A 25,744-nucleotide genomic window follows, 5' to 3' on the forward strand; every position below is an offset into this window, starting at 1 on the left:
AAAGTTGCCGGTGAGTGTATAGTCGGGTTCAACAGATTAAAGAAACTCATAACAGTTTTAATCACTTAAGGGCGAGTAAATAGTAAATAATTTTTTTTTTTTTGGAAATTATCCATTTAACACCAACATTACAGCTCTTGTGTGATCTTCTCCTTGGTCGTCAAGCGGCTGGCCGTTCCTTGACCCCACCGGAGCCATTTGGACGTGAAACCCAGAACCACAGAAACCACTTGAACGAGCAATCTCTGAACAATAAAACGCCCTTCTAGGGAAGATAAAGAAAGGAAGAGTGGAGGCGGAGAAAGAAAGCAGACATAAAGCTAATCTGGAAGCTCAGAGCACTTGTCTCCTCCTCGCAGCCCTCTCCATTATGTGCTTAGTATTATATATGTAATTGTCTGCACCCTCTCCTTCAGTAAGTGCACTGTAATACCTCCACTAATGTGCAGTGCTACAGAATGGGACCTGATTGAGAGACACCGTCGACATGATTAAATGCCATGCAATCATTTGCCAGCATTTGCTGTCCATTGATTCTCTGCCCTCAATCAGATCTTTTTGTTTTTTTCTTCTCCCTCTCTCTACATCTTGATCTGATTCGGCTTTATTTGCTTCTCTTTTCAAAGCCGAACCCCTGGATAAGAGTTACAGTATAGGTCTTACAGAGGGTCTTTATGGTCTGCGTCTCTTTTCCATAAATCTCTTTTTGTGGGGTCTATTAACGAGTGGGGCTGTTTTTATGAGGGCAATTAATCACCTTGTCATTGTGGCACCGCAGGACCACTGCTATCACACAAAGCTTCACTGCACGCCACATATTCCAAATCTACTGCGTAGCCGGTTGGGGAATATTGATTGGTGGGGAAAAACTGGACTGACCCAGTATGTGCACTAAGCCACTAGGAGGCGATGGAGATGTTTACTTGTTTAAAGTGTCTTGTTGGATGGTGTGAATAACTCATTTGCAAATAAATAAGATTGCCAAGCAGTTAGCGTAAACACTCCAAGACACTAAGAAGTGGCATTTATGTCTATAAATATGTTTGCAACTTAGTGTGCTAGTTGGCACTGTAGCTGAAAAGTCAACACAATGTCTAATGGACAAAATAAAACGAACTATAAATAAAGAATTTTTTTTTCATACGTTTTAGTAGGCTTCGATGGTCCCTAACCAGAAAATCAACTGATTATAAATAGTTTAGTATATTTTAAGTATGTCAGCTTTTTGTACTAACTCTAACTCAAAGATAACAGTAACATTTTACCAATACTCTAAGCAGAGTTAGTTGATATACTTAGATGAAAGGAGATCATCAAAATACTGTAACATTTTTTACACATTCTCTAATGGTTTTTAAAAATGCTGAGTTCTACATTTTAGGCAAATTCAGTATTTTTTTCAATTCTTTTTTTCGTATTTAATACAGATATACTATTTTATACTGAAATAATAGTCACTAGTGTGACACTGGCTTGCATGGTTTGGCACTTGTTGAGCTGCACATCGATGGATTTGCTCTTCCTTTTTTGGACTTTCAGAAGTAAAATAAAACTCTGTAAACTGGACTGAAGCAGTTTAAATTTACTAGAACTTCTATGTTAAGCACCTTTGACACAATATACATTGATTTCAATTGAATAGTGTATTTATAGTTTTTTTTTTTTGTTTGTTTGTTTTTAGAAATTTTTAGTGCTGGATTTTAATGAAGAAGTGACAACGCATCATTCATTTGATCACTCATAAATAAATCACTCATCATGAATCCATTTTGTTATTTTTGTTGAACACACACCAACATCTTTCACAAATAGTTGTTTGAGATAACCAAAGTTCCACATTGTTTTGCCACAGACCCATTGAGGGCAAGGTTTTCCTTAACTGTTCTGATGAAAAGGTTAAAAATGTGTTACACATAAATAAATCATAAAACTATGTTTATAATACAACAAATTCTGATTTGTTTACTGTGCTATGAAATCATTATCAACATTTTTAAAAAAAATATTTTGGTCTCAATCATACTATTTTATGTTGAGCTGATAAAAAAATCTACATATATATATATATATATATATATATATATATATATATATATATATATATATATATATATATATATATATATATATATATATATATATATATATATATGTGTGTGTGTTGACACGCTAAATCAGAACTCACTTTCTACAGTCAGGATGACGGGCTGGCTGGTCTTGTTCTCTCCGTTCTTGTCGTTGACGGCCTGAGCATAATACCGGCCTGCATCAGGGGCCACGGTGGAGAGGATCACTAAAGTGTTGTCCAAAGTTATGGCTCTAAGATAAGAGTTAATAAGAAAACAGCAGTCAAAAATAGGAAACACAACAAAATGCAACAACTTTTGAAAGTAAAAAAATAATTGTAATGATTTGAACATTTTATTTTTATTATCAAAACAATAAAATGTTTTCCAATGGGCGATACATTTTTTTACAGTAACTAATGAATCTTTAACACTGGAACCACAGAAATGACCATAGCTGACAACCTGACCGCTCATATCAGACTCTACCAAATACATTTTTGGTCATGTCACAATCAGCTGATTTGAAAGTTATCACTCGATTGAATGGGTGTTATCAGTGGTTATCATCTGATATATTTATAGGCCAATAGGAGCCTTTTGTGCTTACTGGTAGGCTCAAAAGGCTGTTGTCATCCATACACATGGTTGGCTGCAAAGTTAAGAAGAATTATTTATATTTTTTATAAAGTTTTCCATTAATTGTATTTTATTAACGTCTATCCCTACCCAAACCCTGAACCCAACCGTCACAGTAATGTAAAAACAGATTTGGGGTCTTCACAATTAGTATAGTTGATAAACAATGTGGAGGGATGATAACAGCCTTCTGAGTGCAGAAGTCCCCTACGGGCCCATATTTATCAGCTGATAAACCACTGATAATGCCCATTCAATCAAGGGATAACATTCGAAGCAGGTGTCATAATTACATTACTTCTATTGACATGGTAGAATTCCTAAATGTCTGTTTAAATTATATTTTATAATGTCATTAGCCTATATATATTTATATATATATATATATATATATATATATATATATATATATATATATATATATATATATATATATATATATATATTAATATATAAGTATAGCTGTATATGAGTTACTAGACCACCTGAAAAAGTGTGTACAATTGTCAGTAAAGTGAAAGGGGACACTATACTGTCAATGAGCGTTGTCTGTTGGATGAGATGTTAAACCCAGGTCTCTGGCTAGTGGGAAATATTTAATCACAGTGAAAATGTTGTTTTTAAAAGACATGTCTGAAGTAATATTATGTTTTTGCTTTCAGAATATTCTATTTTTGTGCATATTCAAAAGCATGGGACAAAGTAGTCAATGCTAAAATACAGACAACCCAAGTCTCTCGGAAGCTCCAGGAGTCTACAGAATATTCATAATAGCTCCCTGATGCCTTCGAGTGAAATGTAATGTCTCAAAAATGGGACACACCTCCTGTGGGACCCGCCTGCAAACTACTTTGGCCAGGTTGGGATGTCTGAGAATGAGTGCAATATATGCGCCGAATTGCAAAATTTTTAAATGATTGACCTAGTAGTTCTAGTTCTAGTTACAACTTGTTTTGCGCTCCAAGGTTGGTAATCAATTGAGTTTGCTGTTTTACAATAGAAAAAACTACATTACCCATGATCATCTACACAAAAAAATATAAGAAAGTCGGAGTGAGAAAAAAAGCCAAACCAAATCCAAACCAGCTCCACCCACTGCCATGAAGCACCATAAATAATGTTATCAAGTTAGTATCCCTATGTGCACTAAGCAATAAAATATATATTGGTTTTCAATTCCATTGATTTTTAACCAACAATTGGAAAAAGAACTGCAAAAAAAGTTGGTGGGCACTCTCACACTCTACCACAACTGGCAAGTACGTCAGTAAACAACTCAGAGGCACACACAGAGGCGCTGAGGAAAACTGTTTACGTCCAATAGGTTGGGACGGTAATGTTATTTGCATTGAAGACTCTAGTGGATAAGTGTTTTAGGATTGCTGGAGCTAAAATGCAGGTCATGCGTGAGTGTGTGTGGTTAAATGAGAGTCGACACTTGGAGTGCAGCGAGATTAGAGCCTGTGTATCTGTCAGCACAGGCCTGATCAGCCCAGATTAAACCGACTCCAGCACAATTAGAGTGAGGTCTCTCACAGAGTCCAAACCAAATGCGCCGCGGAATATCAATGCATTGAAAGAACAACAAACAAGCGGCAAACAAATAGTATGCTGTCAGCCCCTCTCACCATCATATAGCACCATTACTGCCGCTCCAGAGAAAGAGAGAGAGAGAGAGAGAGAGACAGAGAGAGAGAGAGAGAGAGAGATAGAGAGAATGAAGGTCTGATCAGCGCCGCTGGAAGCTCAGATGTTTACATAACCCCTGCCTTAGCGCTCAGCTTCGCATTGGGGATTCCTCATGTACTCCAGCTGAAAAACAGTGTCTGAATGTTCTCCAGTCAGTTGGATGGGGAGAGGGAACACAATCGCAAGTGTCCAAAGCCCTCACGTCAGATGTGACAAGCCGGACGATCAGCATGAATTATAGATCATCAAACACGCCGGCTGTTTTTGTTGAGCCTCCTGATGGCGTATGAGGTAAATTGATCTCTGGTGATTACTAAGACCTTTCTAACACGGACTGAGCACGCACACACACACACACACACACACACACATACACACTCGCACACACACGCATGCACACACACAAAGACACACACACACACACACACACACACACACACGTAGGCCGTCTACACTCGCAAAGTCTGCCAATCATCCAAGGTCATCAATAAAAGCCTTTTGTCCACTTTGTTTAATTGGGTCCTGTGTTGCCGACTTCCTCTCTAGCCTTCAATCACGTTTAGTCTAAAGTCAACAGGGGTTCTTATTAGAACAGACTTTATCAATGAGGGTTTCAACAATAAATACACCTAGAGTGTGTCTGGAAGTTCTGGAGTAATTATTCTATGGCACTGCACTCCATTTCTGCAAGGTATAATAGCCCTTCTGTGAGAACGGGAGCCATTAAGCTGACTGATCCACAAATGAAGAGAAGATTACATGCGGCTGCTGGGAGGGATCTTGCGTCCGTCTCTGAACCATGTGATCCCAGGCCTCGGGAAGCTGTGGATTTTCGGAGGTTGGATCAACGCAGCTTCCCCTTGGGAAACCACCTGAGACCGCTCTGCTTCCACAAAGCCCTCCATGTCTGAGAAACAGAGAAAAAGAGAGAGAGGGAACACAAATCAGGATGAAAGGGGAAAAACAAGAACAGAGACACTCTGAGTCATTTGAGAAAGAAAACACAAAGTCCCAATCTTGTAACTCTCATGGCTCTGACATTTAGTGCTAACTTAGTGTGATGTAGCATCAGCTTTTCTATATACTCATTTGATTGTGCTAAATTAGAGTTGAATGCTGTATGGAGCATCAAAACTGCCAATCGAAATGCCATTTTTCTGTTAATCGACCCATGCTGTTTGCATTTGAGTCCTCTCAAATCACAACATCATCGTGTTTAAAGGTACATACTTACAATACTTTGACAAAGGTTCAAGTGTCGAATTCACACAATTGGGAATTTTGAAATGGGTTTACAATAAAAACGACCTGGACTTCTTTAACACCCATATTATACATGGATTGCTTGCTCTCATTTTCTCAATAATATCGATTATTTACTCCTTTCACAGGCAAGTATTAAATACTTGTGTATATGTTTTGATGTGGCCATTACTTATAATGCTTGCAAGTTTCCATTAGTGATGGATCATTCTTGAATGATTCGTTCATTTTGAATTAATCTTTTATGTGACTCCAGAACTTGAGACCTCTCAGGGAGTGATTCGTTCATTCATGCATACGCATATTTGTGTAGATCGGTTAGTTCATTTTTCGAAAACTTCTATTGTGTTTGCATCATTCGTTCATCACATGAAAGAGAGAAGCCATTCCTATGTAGTCAGAGCAATCAACAGATTTGAGCTGTTCATCTCTTCAGTCCTCAGCTTGAGTCGTTCGTTCATCACGTGAAAGCCAGAAGCCAATCTTATGCATTTAGAGCCAGAAAAAGACTTGATTTGTTAATTTCTTGAGTCTTTGGTTTTTAGTGATATCTTTACATGATTGTGATACATCAACAATCTACTTAAAATCTTAGAGGCTCAAAAGTTGAACTATTCATGGGTGTTTCCGGCTCAGACTGTACGCATTGGTTAAGCTTATATAGGACCATTGGTGTTAGGTGAACAAACGACTCAAGTTTGAAAATATAAAAGAAGAAGTGAGCAGTGCTTATTATAGATAGGTTAGTCCCTTTATTAATCTGGGGTCGCCACAGCGGAATGAACCGCCAACTTATCCAGCAAGTTTTTACACAGCAGATGCCCTTCCAACTTAAACCCATCTCAGGGAATCATCCACACACACATTCACACAATACGGACAATTTAGCCTGCCCAATTCACCTGTACCACATGTCTGTGGGGGAAATCGGAGAACACCCATGCGAAGGCAGGGAGAACATGCAAACTCCACACAGAAACTTTAACTGAGCCGAGGTTCGAACCAGCGACCCAGCGACCTTCTTGCTGTGAGGCGACAGCACTACCTACTGCGCTACTGCCTCGCCACCAGGTAAACAATTAATTTTTTTTTTTCTTTCTCATTAGCATTGCATTATATAGTAGCATTCTAGTTATGACTTGTTTGTAGTGTGCTTATTTGGGCTAGTTATAGATGCGTGTATATGCATCTCATAACATTTTAAAGTTATTTAAGCAATTTGAACATAATGACTCAAACAATATTTGTTCATCTCAATGAACAAGACTCAAAGATCTGAGTAAATAAAATAATCCAAACTTCCTATAGCTAGTTTCCATGGCAGTGCATCCTTTATCACAAGACCATAGCTCTGATAATTTATGGATATATTGTACTTTTTTATTTCTGTTATTCCCTTTTCTGCAAATATTGACAAACATAATAATAATCTTAATATTGATAACAAATAACAATCATATTATTTGATCTATGCCTGGTGATGCCACCACCTTAGTAGTGGGAACATATGTTAGTGGCTGCTGGATTTACATGTTAATTCATCAACTTCTCTTGAAATACATGAACGTAAGTGAGATTTACACTAATACATAAATGTTAAGTAGCCTAAACAAGGTGTATCTGATGTGAATAAAGTAAATAAAGTAAATAAATAAATAAATAAATAAATAAATAAATAAATAAATAAATAAATAAAAATAAAAATAAATCAATAAATAAATAAATAAATAAATAAATAAATAAATAAATAAATAAATAAATAAATAAATAAATAAATAATTGACATCAGGGGTATGCTTTAAATCATAAATAGTATGTTTTTCTAATTACCTATGTGTATGTCTCTATCATAAAATAAATGTAATTACTCATAGTCTACACACATTGTGAAGTCTTGCATTGTCTAGCAACTTTAAGAGTTTTCTTCCAGTGAATGTGTTTCTGGTCATTGTTCTTGGGCTGTTTACCTTTTTTGTGGATCTTTGCTGCCTGCCCTGCCCTTATATTTTTTGGATTCTATAATTGTTGGCTGCTTGTCCTGTGAGTGTTTATTAACCATGTGTTTGCACTGTTCAATTGTTGTGTTTGCTGGCATTTGACCATGTTCCTTATTAAAACCTGCTCTAAATTGCAACTCTTCCCTCTAGTAGCACTGGGGGATAGATTCTAATTTGTAATGTTATCATAATTTGACAAAATAATATATTGGATTATTGTCTTTTAAATTGTGGGCTCATGCTATAGGATATTTTGTATAAAACAAAAGACAAAATGTCAGCAGCAGAGAAGTTCTTCCCGCTGAAAAATGTACTACAGTTTATATGATTTTGGGAAGAGGTTGTTAATGTCAGGTACACACATTATGATTTAAGTCCAGATTTTCACCTGCAGAGAGTTTTGTGAAAATCGCTGCCAAATACCTGGAATCTAAAATTATGCAACAGGTTGGCAAGTTGGTGAAATAGATTTGCTATGCTGACTAAAGTCGGGCTCACATTGTGCAATGTTTAATAGTCCTTTGTGATTGTAGGTTGTTAGACTGTACAAACACAATCATCATGTCACACTGTAACATCCCAGCTGTCATAATGTATGACAGGCACAACATGTCAAAAAAAAAAAAAAAAGAAACAAAATAGACACACACAAGAGATTTCATTCTGATTTTTAGAGAATTAACCCAATTCAATCCCCCATGCTACACCACAAGCTACACAAAGGTCATGTTTCAGAACAAAGTATCTCAACTGAAATTTGTAGCTGCATCTGAAACTGCATACGTCCATACTATGTATTATGCTAAAATCAGTATGTGAGCCGAGTTGTATGTCCGAATTTATAGAATTTAAAAAACTGTATGTGGGAAGTACCCAGATAACCTATTACTTATGGCGAGATTCTGAAGTGTGCATCTGATGCATGCTACGCTATCCCATGATGTCCCGCAGGAAAATTCCTGAATATGAGGGAAGTGACACAACTGATACAGGTAGGTCACGTGACCATGACAAAATGGCAGATGTAATATGTCCAAGTTCCATTAATACTACTCACGTTCATACTGTGTAGAACGTACTTTTCTAACGGTCAAGTAATAATTTCTAATATAAACTCAGTACCTACTGAGTAGTGGGCAATTTCAGATGCAGCCTGTATCTTCCTACAAACAGCATGTTCTTTGACCCTGTCATAATACATCGGCAAGACATCATAAACAACACAGTTTCCCTCCATACCTCAATATGTTTTTTTTTTTTTTTTTTTTGCTGTATTGTCCACCTGACTCACTTGAGCATTTCTCTGAAGTGTTTTGATGTTGTTGCACTAACTGTGTCATCAGCTTCAGTGCTCTTTACACTTTACTGCAGGAAAATTTTCTGACAATGACAGAATTTAATCGGAGAAAACTTTTGCTTGTGATGGCCATCTGTTGAATATGTGTCAAAACCAGCAATCTAAAGGTTGAAATTTTTGCCTAGGATTATTGACAATTTTCTAGAATTAATTAGAAAAAATTCACACAATGTGAGCCAGGCTTAAAAAAAAAAAAAAAAAATCCTGCATCAGTAGATTCATGTATCATGTAATGTAATTTGTAATCAGAAATATAGTCTCATATATTACACTGCTATAGTAACCTGACTACTTTTAGATTACATTTAGATGACTTTTGTGTTAACAAAACTGAAAATAAATGTAATATAATTTGTAATCAGTTATATAATCTCGTATTTCACACTGCTTTAGTTACCTGACTACTTTTAGATTGCATTTAGATTACTTTTGTGCTAACAAAAATGTAATCTAAAAGTGGTTAGGTTACTAATGCAATGAAATATTTTAAATTATTATTACTGACTACAAATATTGTCATGTAATTTGTATTCAATAACTAATTACAACTCATAAGTAATCTATCCAGGTCTGACTATAAACAACTAATAATGACTTTATTCTCCAAGTTTCGCTCATGCAATCAACCAAAATGGCTAAAAATAATTAGCAGTGATAGAAAGGACTACAGGAGACTGCAAACTAGCAGTAATTAACTATATATATATATATATATATATATATATATATATATATATATATATATATATATATATATATATATATATTAGCCGGTATCTATAGTCATTTAAACTATTGCGATATGAAATGTTTGTTATTGATGTGAAACTTACAGGCGACCTGGAGTTGTGAACTCCTCTGCATCAATGCTCCCACTCTGTTCCTGACAATACATCTGTAGAAGCCTGCATGAGAGCGGTCCAGCGATGGAATTACATACCTGGTGAAAGAAAATGACAATCCCATCAACTACTGTTTGCTACTTTCCATACTTAGCAGGGGAGCTTCCAGCAGGCCCGAAAAAACACAGACAAAAACAAATGGCCTTTGATCCAGAAAAAGACTATTTATCAGTCCATAATTAATCATACATTGTCAGCGTCTGCTCGAGTGCAGATCAGACTGCAACACTCAGCCCGCTCAGGACGTCCGTGAGAAACCTGTTGAAGCAAGAACCCTCATCAACAATAGATAGGAGTCCTCAGGCAGCCCTGATGCTGTGATCGTAACAAAACACTGGAGAGACCATTAACACTTCAGATAGAACAAAGCAGAGAAATATTTATGTGGATGTGGGTTGGATTATGGACGAGGCCAGTGCCCTGGAGCCTTGGACTAACAGAGACCAGCAAAAGCATCAGTCTGCAAGACCATCAAAGGAAGCTGAACATCAGAAAGTATGGAGCCAATGGTGTATGCTGACCAGTGGTCCGATCACTGGAGCCTAGGGGCACTAACCAGGGAGACACCACTAGGTCTCTTCATGACACTTACAAGTAAATCCCTTAAAGTCAGTCTATGCTCTAAATGCATTAATGTTGTTGACAGTGATTCATACATTTATGTTTAAATTTTGACTGCTTCATTAAAGTTATATATTTGGTCTTTTTGTGTGTTTTTTTTTTTTTTTGGGGGGGGGGGGGGGGGGTGTTGTTGTTGTTGGACAGAACAAAAAAAAGATCACACAGGAAAGCATGAGATGGAATAAAGGGAACAGAATCCGCACTCAACGACCTTGAGTTGGTAATCAAACTTGGATCACCAAAGGCACAGTTATGCTAGAAGTCGGCATTGCTGACCGCAAGGTTACCACCACCAACTGACCTCGAAGTTTTTTTTTTTTTTTTTTAAACAAAGCCTTTACCTTGTACTTTCAGTGAAACTTTAGATTTCAGTCTGGTGTTTTGTGCTGAGATTCTATGATCATTTGTCTGGTTAAACATTGTCCTTCTCATTCACAGTAGCTGACTGCAAGTTCACATTCAGATCTGTCTCAATCTAATCAACATCAAATGAATAGAACCTACACTTCTCTTTCAATAACTGAGTTCTGAAATTGTGCTGCGAATGCACATAATGAATGTTCTTTCATACAGTATATAACAATGTCACATATCAATGTTGATATACACTGTAAAAAATTCAGTTCAACACAATTGATTTGTGTTGATACAACAAGAAATTATAAATAAGTTATTATTTATAACAAATTAAAGTAGATTTAACATAAAACCAATTTAGTTGTTTAATTGTTAACCTTTTCACAGCCTTTTCTGGCCCCTGAAGCATACAATCACACCGGTGTGATTAGAACATTCAGAGTGCACGTCATCAACTTCTAAAATTCAAATTTGACAGCACACGCTAAGATACAGAAAGAGGTGTGTAGCGCTTGTCATAAATCACTATTTAACGTTGCTTTAACATAAATAAAAAACATTCATATTAGGTTTCAGACATTCAAATACTCATAACTACAAGCAAAACATACCAATTAAGGTTTGTAAAATACATGCGGATGTCTATGGAGACATTTAAAAAGCTTTGTTTCTCCTGTCACTACACTGATGTGATGCTTGTGTTTGCTGCTTCTTCACTTCTATGTGGATTTAGTACTACTTCATGAAAAGCATAAATCCCCTTACAGCATAAAAGTGATTGACAGGAAATTCCATCAATGGTAGGAAAGATTTATGTCCCATAAATATCCAAAAGCCTTGTGAACGGTAGATAAATAGTTAACAATTTTGAAAGTTTGTAGGTATGAATGAGAGGTTCTGAACAGTCCCTGGAAATGGGTTATTTATGTCCTTTTAACATTTGCTATTGTAGTCATGTACGCTGTTGAAACAAAAAGAAAGAACTGGGCCGTCATCATGAAAACATGAAGCACACAGTGTGTTTTTACACCTACGCACAGTCACGAGGCTGTGGCAAGACCTATTAGTTAAATGGAGTGATAAAAAGAGTGCCGAGCATGTGGGCAGCGGTGCTTTTACTCAACCAGTCAACGCAGCCTCATTTTTACACCGCTAGCTTCTTTTCCGATCCTTTAGTTTTTCTCTATTACCAGTCACAGTTTAAGTATGACCTGCTGAAGTGAATTCCAGCTCTTTCTTTGATCGGTGAACGTGGGGAATACAAAGAAGAGAGCAGGTCCCCACTCGCTGAGAAAGGAAACTATGCAAACGAGCACACTCACACACACACACACACGTTCCAGCATATGAGAAGTAGGAGACTGCTGGGAAGTGTCAGTCACCAGGGATCTTTTGGAGATGCTCTCTGGACTGCGTCGAGACTGCTGAGATTGTGTTGACTGACAGGTAAAAAGGCCTTGGCAAGCACAAACCTCAGCGAGAGGCAAGAAAACATCTGACTCGACCCTTACTTAAAACTAAGCACTGCGGGGAGGATAGACTTCAGCTATTAGTGGAACTTATCCACCTTTTCCCTACACCCCATGGCGTTTTGTATGAATTACAGGAGTAACTTTCTTTAACTGTAAACAATTCAGTCATGTTTTATTCTTTTTTATGCATACAATGTGGATCATTCTTTCACAGTGCATCTAAAGCAAAGTTTTCATTACCATTATATGACATCCCCCTCACTCTATTGACACACTCGCTCCTCTTGAGAGTAATGTTATTTAGGCCCTTGTTGACGTGAACATAGATATTTTTTTGAGACCGCGCCTGCAGCTTGATGGCGTACTGGACCATGTCTGATTCAAGAGTCTACACTTAACTGATGATTGATTATAAAGTGCGGTTGATATTCTGTCTGTTGATATTCTGGGAGAGAGTCCGGAAATTATTAGATCCTTGAGCCCTGGGCTCCTTCTCATAGCAGGGCAAAAGGAAAGTTTGAGCTCAGATAGATTCCGAGAACTCCCCTAACTTTTTCATGGCTACTGACAGAATATAGGATAGCTATAGAGACATACAGTTGACGTCAGAATAATTAGCCCACTCTAATTTTTTTTCTTCTTTTTTAAATATATCCCAAATGATGTTTAACAGAGCAAGGAAATGTTCATAGTGTGACAATATTTTTCTGGAGAAACTCTTATTTGTTTTATTTTGGCTAGAATAAAAGCAGTTAATAGTATAATTTTTATTATTATTCAGAATTTTTTTAATGTCAAAATTATTAGTCCCTTTAAGCAATATTTTTTTTTTTTCAGTAGTCTACAGAACAAACGTTCGAGGTTACAGAAGTAACCCTTCGTTCCCCGAGGAGGGGAACGGAAGTGCCATGAATGGGAGGATTCGGATCAGAAGCCGCTTATCTGGAGAGTATTGAACGGGCCAATGAATGAAATTAATTGGCAGCGTAAGCTTGCGCAGGTGTGCGACATCTGCAATTATCTCAGCATATAAGCACACCTGAAGCCAGCAGACGCCATCCTTTTAAGCTGAAGAGACTTTCAAACAGCTAAGGGACAGTCATTATGGCGACGGAATATGGCACTTCCGTTCCCCTCCTCGGGGAACGAAGGGTTACTTCTGTAACCTCGAACGTTCCCCTTCGGTTGGGGAACTTCAGTGCCATGAATGGGAGAATATGGAAAGCGCCATAATGACTGCACCTTACCAACACCCCCGATGAGGAGATAGTCAAGCAAGCGTGACGCACCCACATCATGGGGGGCGCGGTCCTCCAACGTGTCCCTGGCCCTAATTTATCCTACTTCAACAGAAGTTTTACGGATTTAGATATATTTTTTGGGAAGTCGTGAGCATCTAGATAATTCTAGGAAATACGACAGTACGTTGGGAAGCGTGCAATCCCGATAGGGAGGACGCTGCGGAGGCCATCCGTTACCCAAGGGGGGGATAGATGGCAGAATTTACCTATGGACTAGCCCTAAAAAGGGGGAGTACGCATAGCAAAAGAGTGGTTAGCGGAGAGGGAAGACACGGGTCCGCCCAGGGGGGGGACTTAACCGTGGCGGAATAAGCATATGGGATCGCCTAGTGGGGATCACGCATAGCAGGCACCTATACCCAAAACGCGGGCTGACCAGCGGGCAGACCTACAACGTAGTGGGCCAGCAAGTGACTCCTCCGCTGAGTCAGTGCTGGGGGCCACGGAGGAATCTGCAGGGCTCACCTGACGGGGAACTTTACTGACAGATAAAAAAGGCGCACGTACCTCCGTGTTTAGGGAGAATGGCGCCGCAAGCGTGTTTCAACACCCTACCGAGTTGTCTCCTCAATCACCAAAGGGTTACCTAATACCCTTGAGGAAACCGGCTCCACTCGCAGATTGTAAAACCTTGCAAATGTGTTGGGTGTCGCCCAGCCCGCAGCTCTACAGATGTCTGTTAGAGAGGCGCCGCGTGCACGCGCCCAAGAGGATGCAACGCTCCGAGTGGAGTGTGCACGTACTCCCGGGGGACACGGCTGACCTCGACTCGAATAAGCGAGTGAAATGGCATCCACAATCCAGTGGGATAATCTTTGTTTCGATACGGCACTTCCCTGCTGCCGACCGCCATAACAGACAAAGAGCTGCTCAGATGATCTAAAATTCTGAGTACGGTCCACATAAATGCGCAGAGCGCGAACTGGACAAAGTAAAGAAAGGGCTGGGTCTGCCTCCTCCGGGGGCAGCGCTTGCAGGTTCACTACCTGATCTCTAAAGGGGGTGGTAGGAACCTTGGGCACATAACCGGGGCGGGGTCTCAGGATAACGTGAGAGTAATCCGGCCCGAATTCCAGGCACGAGTCACTGACCGAAAATGCCTCCAGGTCCCCGACCCTCTTGATGGAGGCCAACGCAACCAGCAGAGCTGTCTTCAGGGACAGAAATCTTAGAGATACTGATTCGAGTGGCTCAAAGGGATCGGATCGCAGACTCGTGAGAACGAGGGCGAGATCCCAAGAGGGCATGAGAGGGGGGCGAGATGGATTAATTCGCCTAGCACCCCTAAGGAACTGGATGACCAGGTTATGCTTTCCCACGGTGCCGCCAGCTACCGCGCTATGATAAGCGGAGATGGCGGCCACGTAAACCTTGAGAGTGGAGGGCGACAGCCTGCTGTCCAACTTCTCTTGAAGGAAAGAGAGCACAACACTAATCTGGCAATTTCGGGGGTCTTCTCTGCGAGAGACGCACCATTCAGTGAATAGACTCCACTTCAGGGCGTAGGCGCGCCTCGTGGAGGGGGCTCTAGCCTGAGTGATGGTATTAACCACCGCAGTCGGTAGGTTACCTAAGTCTTCCTTGCGTCTAGGGACCACACGTGGAGGTTCCAAAGATCGGGGCGAGGGTGCCAGATGGTGCCCTGTCCCTGAGAGAGTAGGTCCTCTCTCAAAGGGATCCGCCAGGGGAGGGCCGTCGCGAGGAGTGAGAGCTCTGATATCCAGGTCCGGTTGGGCCAAAGGGGCGCAACTAGCAGAACCTGTTCCTCGTCCTCCCTGACCTTGCACAGAAACTGCGCGAGCAGGCTCACTGGGGGAAACGCATACTTGCGCATGCCCCGAGGCCAGCTGTGGGCCAGTGCATCCGTGCCGAGAGAGCCCTCGGTCAGGGAAAAAAACAACTGGCAGTGAGCGTTCTCGGGGGAAGCAAACAGATCGATCTGGGCCTCCCCGAATCGCGCCCATATCAGCTGAACAGACTCGGGGTGGAGTCTCCATTCTCCAGGGCGTAACAGCTGTCGTGAGAGCGCATCGGCTGTATGATTGAGCGTGCCAGGGACGTGAATGGCGCGCAGCGATTTCAGCCGCGGGTGACTCCAGAGGAGCAGACAGCGGGCGAGCTGAGACATGCGGCGAGAGCGCATACCCCCCATGCGGTTGATATACGCCGCCGCCGCCGTACTGTCCGTCCTGACCAGCACGTGTTGCCGCTCCAGCACCGGTAAAAAGCGGTGGAGAGCGAGGAACACTGCCAACAGCTCTAGGCGATTGATATGCCAATGTAGCTGGGCACCCTTCCAGAGGCCCGCAGCCGCATGCCCGCGACACACGGCCCCCCAACCCGTGTTGGAAGCGTCTGTTGAAACAACAACATGGCTGGACGCCTGTCCTAGAGGCACACCGGCCTGTAGGAACGAGGGGTCGTTCCAAGGGCTGAGGGCGCGGCGACACAGCGCAGTAACCGAGACCCGGTGTGTGCCCGCGTGCCATGCGCGTCTGGGGACCCGATCGTGAAGCCAGTGCTGAAGTGGTCTCATATGGAGCAACCCGAGCGGCGTGACGGCGGCTGCGGATGCCATATGCCCCAGGAGCCTCTGAAAGAACTTCAGTGGGACCACTAGTTTGCTGTCGAGCTCCCTCAGACAGTTCAGCAACAGGCGAGCGCGTACCTCGGAGAGGTGCGCTACCATGGTGATCGAGTCCAGCTCCATCCCGAGAAAAGAAATCCTCTGCACGGGGGCGAGTTTGCTCTTTTCTCGGTTGACCTGAAGCCCCAGTAGGCGGAGATGCCGAAGCACCTCGTCCCTGTGCATAATCAATTGCTCCCGCGAGTGGGCTAAAATCAGCCAGTCGTCGAGATAACTGAGTATGCGAATGCCCGCGAGCCGAAGGGGCGCTAGGGCACCCTCCGCGAGTTTGGTGAAGACCCGCGGAGACAGAGAGAGCCCGAAGGGGAGGACCTTGTACTGCCACGCTCGACCCTCGAACGCAAACCGCAGAAATTGGCGGTGGCGTGGAACAATGGAGACATGGAAATACGCGTCCTTCAGGTCTATGGCTGCAAACCAATCCCGAGGACGAACGCATTGGAGAATGCGCCTCTGCGTGAGCATTCTGAACGGCAGCTTGTGCAGACAGCGGTTCAAAACGCGCAGATCTAGGATTGGCCGTGACCCACCGCTCTTTTTGGGTACGATGAAGTATGGGCTGTAAAACCCACTCTCCATGTCGGCTGGAGGAACCGGCTCGATTGCACCCTTCGCCAGGAGGGCAGCAATCTCCTCTCGCAAGACAGGGGCGGACAGGGGGTTGACCCTGGAGAAATACACGCCCGTAAACTTGGGGGGCCGTTTCGCAAACTGAATCGCGTAACCGAGTCTGATTGTGCGTATGAGCCACCGCGAGGGGCTGGCCCGCGCTAACCAGGCAGGCAGAGCCCTCGCTAATGGAGTCATCGCTACAATCGCTGACGTACCAGCGGTGGGGCAGCGCGGAGTGGGTGTGCTGATCCGGGAAGCACGAGGGTCCCGCGGAAGAGCTGGAGGAGAGCGATTCGCTCTGGCTCCGCACCCTGACTCCGGAGAGGGGGCTGGAGGGCTGAGGGAAGGGAGACCGTCCCCCCAGCGCTCGTGAGCCACTGGCGAAGCACGTAGAGTCTGCGAGCCGGAAGGCAGCGCGTCCCGGACTGGCAGAACTCGTGCAGTCACATCCGGGGAAGGGAAAAAGTGCTCTTTTACTGATGTTTTGGTGGCACTGAAAAGTACCGTTGTTATCGGGGCCCCGCCCTCCAGCGGGGAAAGAGCAAGTTTCCTCTTCTCCGGATGGCCTGTCTCAGGGATGCTTCGCGGTCCGTTTACCGGACTTAACGGCGCCCTGGGCAGGAGGGGCTGCCTGCTTTCGAGGTGAACGCCGCGCCCGCTTGGCCGGAGGCGCAGGCGGGGGCGGGGCAGCACTCGTTGGCGGGCGCCCTCGGCGAGGAACAGCGGAGGTGGATGGCTCGGCGGGCGGAGCGGGCTTACGGCCACGCCGATAGATGACATTGCCCATCGCATCCGACTGCTCTTTCACCGCCTTGAATTCCTGGGTGAATTCACCGACGGTGTCGCCGAACAGGCCAGCCTGGGATATGGGCGAGTCAAGAAAGCGAACTTTGTCAACGTCGTGCATATCGGCCAGGTTTAGCCAGAGGTGGCGTTCCTGAACCACAAGTGTGGACATCGTCCTCCCCAGCGCACACGCGGCGGACTTAGTAGTCCGAAGAGCATAGTCGGTCGCGGTGCGCAGCTCATGTAATAAGCTTGGGTTGGACCCGCCCTCGTGCAGCTCGGCCAGCGCCTGCGCTTGGTAGCGCTGGTAGGTGGCCATCGTGTGCAAAGCAGAAGCAGCCTGGCCCGCAGCCTTATAAGCTCTGGCTCCGAGGGAGGCAGACAACCTACAGGCTTTGGACGGGAGGCGGGGCAAACCCCGCCACGTAGAGGCGCCGCGCGGACAAAGATTGACCGCGATAGCGCGCTCCACTGACGGGATCGCCTCATACCCCCTGGCAGCTCCGCCGTCAAGGGCGGTGAGGGCGGAGGCACTCGCAGCACGGGCAGAGAAAGGTGCCCTCCAGGACTGCGTGAGCCTACTGTGCACTTCCGGGAAGAAGGGGACGAGAGGCTTCGAAGGCTTCGCCTTCTGGTCCTCTACGTAGCACCCATCTAGTCGGTCCGGCCGCGGAGCTGGGGGATAAACCATCTCCAACCCCACGGCCGAAGCAGCCCGGGAAAGCACGGCTAACATGTCCGCTTCAGGATCCGATTTGACAGCGCTCACCTGCCCGGAGGGGGCGAGCGGGTCCGGATCTTCGTCGGACAGTGAAAGCCCACCCTCCGATGCCGCGGAGGACATCTGATCTCCGGTGTCAGCGAGTGTGAGAGCTACCATCTGGTTAGACGGATCACTCTCACCACCCGAAGCTTGGATGGAGCGCCGTGAGGAGCGAGAGGTCCGCGAGCCCGTGGGCGGCGGATTACCTCCCGCTGAAACCCTCAGATCTGCCCGAGCGCCCGCTGCTTTTTTAGAACAGGAGGCAACTGGGGTGGCTCGCTCTCTTGCGAAAGTTAGCCGCGATCTTAGCTGTGCAACGGTCATGGCATCGCAATGACGACATGAACCGCCCGCGAGCACCGCATTAACATGCTGGACCCCCAAACATGAAATGCAGTGATCGTGTCCATCATCCGGAGACAGGAAACGCCCGCATCCAGAAACGCACAGTCGGAGCGCCATCCTGAAAAGGACGTGCTGCACGACTGTGTTGCTCTTTTAGGAAAGTTGCAACTATACGCACCGCTCTGGAGGACCGGACCCAAAGAACCGCAGGCAAGGGAGTAACCCAGCTCGACCGTCTGCCACCGCGAAGACCCACTCTGGACCGGGAGACACACTCGTTCGCTCTGAAGTGCTGATCAGCAAGAGGAACCCTCATCGACTCACTCAGAAAGGATCTGAAGCGAAAAGGATGGCGTCTGCTGGCTTCAGGTGTGCTTATATGCTGAGATAATTGCAGATGTCGCACACCTGCGCAAGCTTACGCTGCCAATTAATTTCATTCATTGGCCCGTTCAATACTCTCCAGATAAGCGGCTTCTGATCCGAATCCTCCCATTCATGGCACTGAAGTTCCCCAACCGAAGGGGAACCATGGTTACACAATAACTTGCCTAATTATTCTAACCTGCCTAGTTAACCAAAATATCCAAGTTAAGTATTTAAATGTCACTTTAAGCTGTATAGAAGTGTCTTGAAAAATATCTAATCATATGTTATTTACTTTCATCATGGCAAAGATAAACTAAATCAGTTATTAGAAATTAGTTATTAAAGGGCACCTAGGCAACCTCTTTTTTTTCAGGTTTAAAGTGTTTTGCGTCTTCAGAATGTGTATGTAAAGTTTCAGCTCAAAACACCCATGAGATTTTTCATTATATTTTTTACAAGATCCTTTTTTTAAAACATTTTTCCATCACGTTTAGTCGTACTGCGCCTTTAAGGATAGTCCGCCCTGCCCACCGTTTCTACTTGCCTTTCTGCGAGCCTTAATCTCCTCCCTGGGCTGCGTCAGACAACAGACAGACAGACTTAGGAAGAGGATCTCACTTAGCGTTCATAAGAAATTCTACTGTAAGAACTTTACCAATGAGTATTTGTTGTGGAGATGCATCCATGAGTCACACACACAATGTCAATGTACAAAGTTCACGCGTGAGCGCACACAAATAACAAATAAACACACACACATACAGACACGAAAGAGAGCATTTGACAGACAGAGAGCATTTAGCTTCCCACTCTTTTTGCACACATATGTGACAGGATACAAGCTAATCTTCACTGCTGTATGGATATCTGTTGTGTTACTGTACAAAATAATTCTGATTTAACGTCCACAAATCGAGATTGAAGTGTCCTCCTTTAGAATTGTTCTGCGGGTGGACCACACTCCTATGTCAAGTTGTGGTCGGTCTGAAAAACGATCAAATTGGTTCACCCTTTTTATGCTGTTAAATTGAAAAAAAAAAAAAAAAGAACTGGGTGTGTTTATTTCACCCCAATATGACGGTCTATACACTGTACCAACATATATGTCTGTCCAAACATCTTGAAAAGTAGACTTTTCACAATAGGTGCCCATTAAAACTATTTCGTTCAGAAATGTGCTGAAAAAACTCTCTCTGTTAAACATAAACTGGGGAAAAAAATAAACAGGGGGGGCAAATAATTCTGACTTCAACTGTATACTTCTTAATAAGAGCTTGTCTATGGTGCCAATTTGTCATGGTCAATTTAATTATAATGTGTGTTTTTGGACTGTGGAAGGACACCAGGGAACTTGGGGGAAACTCAAGCGAGCATGGGAGAAACATGTAAACACTTTAAACCTAACCATCACAGTAGCATGGTCATTGCCTTAGTGGATGGTACAATGTCCCCTACAGATTGGACCTGGTCCAGTACATCATCGTGCTACAGACATCTTGATTTTTTTCTCAAATGAACATGTAAAAATGCACTGTGACGCATGCTGATGACACAAACCAGCATGTGGACATAAAAGAGATTGACCATAAGAACAGAGGTGGATTACCATCCCTTGGTGTGAACAATGCAGAATATGCAACGTATTTGCCTCAAACATGCAGAATTTGCCCAAATTGCATTTTTTTTTTTTTTTTTTTTGCATTTAGTGGTGACCCAGCTATGTTGTCAATGTGTTGTCAATGTGCCAATCACAAAGACAGGCATCACAAACAGCATGCACATTGTCATCATGAGACAAAATTTTGGTTGTCATGGTAACATGACCACACTGTACTCGGAGTTTTGAAAAATCTTTACCCTGGCCAGAGTTTTCAAAAAAGTTTCAGCTTCAGTCACCTGAGGCTGTACAAAGCCAAATCGTCATCTTAAAATTATAAGGTTATATCTTAAATTTTTAAAATTGAGTTACATTCTTATCACATCTTATTTACATTATGTAATGTTGTTTTTAAAAAATGTTTACATTTAAAGACTTTTTATTTAAAAAACAAAAAAGGTTTCAAAAAAGTCAAACTTTCGCTTGGCTCTATCCAATCCAATCAGCCTTTCGAATGTACACACGAGGACTAATCAGTATCAGCTTTATTTGCCTTTCTGTCGGACTGCTTTGTTTACAGCAGGAAAGATCAGAAAAAAAAATACAAAATTAGAATGCTGCACCACACACAATTGAGAATAAATTTCACTGTCGACTATTTTATAGACGATCTTGTCAAGGACAGCAGTCTAAATTCTAAGCATTCTTAATTCCAGGTAAGTTTTTTAAATTTTTTTATTTGTTTTGTTTCTTAATTACAACAATACATATGACCATATTAATTAGATAAAATTCATGTTTGCACTGGACAAAATATTTAGCACATTTGTGTGCTTAATTTGAACAAGAAAAAAATATTCATGCTAAAACATTAAATAAATGTTACAGAAAGAAAAAAAAAAACTTTCTCAGGTATCAACATTTTTTTTTTTTTATTAAATTAATAAGCGAACTGATTGTATTTCTTGAAAAGTAATGCTTCAATGAATGATCTGCCATATAGAACCTCATAATTCCAAGTGGAAAATGACTTTTTAGAAATAGAAGCCTCTATTTGCATTTGTTCTGTTTGTTTTTATCCTAGTTTGCAAATTTAAGATAATTTTGATCAATTGAATTTAGAGTACATTTAGGGTCTCTGTCATGTTAATATATGAAAAAGAACTGTTACATGCATATTGTATATGTGGAAAACAAAAACTTTGAAGGTCAATATCTCAAAATCCTTTAGAACGTAGACAGAACCTTATAATAGCAAGGCGACAAACTGCATACATTATAGCTTATTGATTCCACAGCCTTATTATTTAAAATTATTTTTATCAGTAAAATGGAAGTTCCTAATCTCATAATTTGAAACGCAGCAGCCATCTGCAGAAAAATATGGATAATGAAAAAGCAAATATCCAAATCAGAACCAGAAATGAAAGAGTACATCTGGAGTCCCATGGTCACCATGTAAAAAGAATGCGAACAAAGGAAACAGCTCACTGCGACCAGACAGAGAGAGAGAGTAAAAAAAAAAAATAAATAAAAAAAACACTTTGCCTTTTCAAATATAAATATTACATAGCTCTCAAAGCTATTGAAAATAATTCACATGGTACTCGGCTACCTGCTCTTTCTTGATGGATAATTCCGAACTGCCTTCACCAGGGATACAACATTTATGCAGAATACATAAAGCAAAACATGGAGGACAGGGATCACTCAGGAAATACATCTCATTCTCATTTAATGCGCGCTGAGAGGCAATATGAGTGTGATTTCATGGCTGTGTCGGGAATGAGGCGCTACGACTCAAGAGGATTACAATACACAAATGACATCGACTTGCTAAAAAGAGAGGAGAGACATTGTTTAAATGAATAGCAGAAAAGCGGAATGAAATTTGCAGCAATTGGAACTGCGATTAATGTTGTATCTGGGATGGTGATGAAGCTTTTTGAAGGATAAATGCATGTTTTAGATAAAAAAAAATTAAGGCACTTTAGGGACCCAGGGTTTATTCAAACTGAATTATTATTAGTTTTTCATAGTCTCATTGTTATTTGAAGGTTATTTTAAAATGGTCCTTCAAACTTTTTTTGAATATGAGTCTTTATTTTTAATTTCTACTTTCCAAATGCCTTATGAATAGTTAATATTGCTTTATGAATATTCAATAAAAATCAAATAATTATTAGAACATTTGTGAATAGTTTAAGATTAATCAAGAAAAGAATTGCGCATAATTTTTGTTCAAGATGTGATGTTGTTTTTCTGTGTGTGTGTGTGTGTGTGTGTGTGTGTGTGTGTTTTTAAAATTGGCATTTTTGGATGGCATTGGACACATTCTTTTTGTGTAAATGTCAAAATTAAAATGTCATTTCCATCGCCATCACACATTTTTATTAAACAAAATCCATCATCTGAGATGTGACATTATGCCGGGGATGTTTACGACTTAAAAAAGTCCTTAGATCCATATATCTTTGCTATCAGACATTATAGGTAAACAGATTAAGTGTAAAAAGTATTTTCAACACTGCAAAAACTCCTGTTTATTTCTTAGAGTTAATGCATTTACTAACATGAACTAATCATGAACAACACTTGTACAGCATTTATTAATCATAATTGAACATTTACAAATGTATTGTTGACATCAAAGTCCTTTTGAAAACTCCTTTTAATATAAAAAAATATTCCTTCTGTCGAGTGCTGTAAGAACATTGTTTAAATCAGCCTATAGGCTCAACAGTCGGGCACACTGCTGTTAGTGTTGTCACTATTGTCTAGCAACCCATGCGTGCATTTGTTTTGAACCAGGTGTGCAATACCTAGTTGAACCTCTGGGTTTCAAACTTACATACTGCACCTTTAAATCAAGGAGCATTTTCTAGACAAGAAAAAAAATATATATATATTGTCTTGTTTTCAGAAATATTATGTCAAAATTAAGTTAGGTAAGTTTGTCCTTAAAACAAGCAGAATAATATACCAATGGGGTAAGCAAAGAAATGTTATTTCAAAGTGAAAACAAGATTATTTTGCCTACCCTGTTGGGCAAATTATTTAGCTTTTTTAAGGAAAAACACTTAATTATTACATTATTTCCAAAAAAAAAAAAAAAAAAAAGACCATATTCAAAGAGTTTACATGCAAAAACCTCTAAATGCCGTAATATTTAAAATTTATATTTTTTTTTCAAAATTAGCATTTTTCTCAGACTCTTGTGTGTAAGCTCAGAAATTTTACATTTATAGTCATGATTAAGCTTTCTTTATATATATATATATATATATATATATATATATATATATATATATATATATATATATATATATATATATATATATATATATATATATAATTTTAGGAGAAAATTTCAGATGACATTTGTGTTTTTGCAACTGAACTGATTTTTTTTACTTGTCTTGAAAATTCTTCTTGATTTAAAAATTTTTAGATATTTGGATTACAAACAAGACAATAAATATGAGTAAGAAAAACAGTTACTTGGTAGTTAATGTACTGTAGTCTGCAGGGCCGAATGTGCTTATATTTGCATAAACACTCATACAACATTGGGAAAATAGAAAGAGTCACCTGTACTCCAGGGAAAAACGTGTCAACTCGGTGCCATTGTAAAGCCATTTGAACTCCAATGGCCAACTACCCTCAGCCATGCAGGTGAGAACAACACGGTTTCCCTCCAGGTGGATCTGGGTGGCCACTGGCTCCATCTTAAAATATGGTGGGACGTCATCTGGAGACAGAGAGGGAGAGAAAGAAAGAGGCTTAACATGTTTCTCCCAAGTAGGACATGTTCCTAGATCAACGTACTTGTTATTCCTGAGACAACATTTCTGTCGACCAATCCGATACAAGGGTGAGATTTAGAAACAGGCTTAGGGCTGTAGACTACATTTACATGTATTCGTTTTAGCAGAAGCTTTTATACACAAAGCAACTTACAAAGCAGAATAATACACACAGATTAATCCGGATAGAAAACAATACATGTTGTAGCATGTAGCAGTCAGTTTGAGCTGTTTTTTCAGTCTGACATCCCAGTTTCTGAGTTCAAACACTCTATCAGATGGCAAAAGTGAACAACAAGCAGTACTAATACACTCTAGGTATGGTGTAATTCTGGTGAAATTCATGATGGTAATGTTTACTATAATCTCAGATGGCCAGACAGTGATTCATCTTTATAAATTGTTAAAATAGTAGCTGTTTCTTTATGTGCATTTTTAAATATTGCATCAAAAAAAGCTTAATGAAAATTCCAAGATTCTTATACGTTTCAAAAATGCACATAAAAAAAAAAAAAAAACAGGTCAACAGGTGTTCGTTAAAACAAGTTATTTAAATAGGCTGAAACAACACAATTCTTGAGTTTTTTTTTTTTTGAGAGGACAGCTTAATTGTTTTATGTTCAATCCATTTAAATTATCAAAAACTAATAGATTAACAAGAAATCCTTTATATTGTCCCAACAAAAATCTATAATTTTTTAGTGCACAGTATAAACAATATACACTGTCAAAAATTATATGATCAATCAGTTATGACAGTATATATTTTTAATCTATTGTAACTTATTAAACTACATTAATCATGTTCTAACTTAATTTTATGAGTTAGGCATGCTGTTTTAAGTCAGTTTTACATAATATAAGTTCAATAGACTAATAAAGTTCTTTGGGTTTTTCCATTTAAAGCAGTGTTACGAAGCAGTGCACAATTATTTTTGGAGCTTTGTATGGTAACAAACGAGCCACTGAAGTTATTGATATTTTGACAATGTTTTTGAATTAGTTTCTAAACATTGAATGTCTCTGGACACTTATTGGCTAGGAAGTAAGAGAGCTCTCAGACTTCTAGAAAATCATAACTTGTGTTAGGAAGATGAGCAAAAGTCACAGGGGTTTGAAATTACATGAGGGTGAATTATTATTAACAGAATTTTC

The 25,744-nt window shown here is 40.9% G+C and overlaps 1 protein-coding gene across 1 annotated transcript in view; it reads right to left on the bottom strand.

Moving 5' to 3' along the window:
* The window catches only part of sdk2a (sidekick cell adhesion molecule 2a), a 294,560-nt gene that overhangs the window by 99,644 nt on the left and 169,172 nt on the right, over positions 1-25,744 (bottom strand). The window contains 4 exon segments of the mRNA XM_073945012.1: positions 2,186-2,319; positions 5,154-5,301; positions 9,845-9,951; positions 24,375-24,534. Coding sequence (XP_073801113.1) covers positions 2,186-2,319; positions 5,154-5,301; positions 9,845-9,951; positions 24,375-24,534 — 549 coding nt within the window.

The sequence above is a fragment of the Danio rerio genome, chromosome 3 (assembly GCF_049306965.1).
Source record: "Danio rerio strain Tuebingen ecotype United States chromosome 3, GRCz12tu, whole genome shotgun sequence".
Taxonomy (NCBI): domain Eukaryota; kingdom Metazoa; phylum Chordata; class Actinopteri; order Cypriniformes; family Danionidae; genus Danio; species Danio rerio.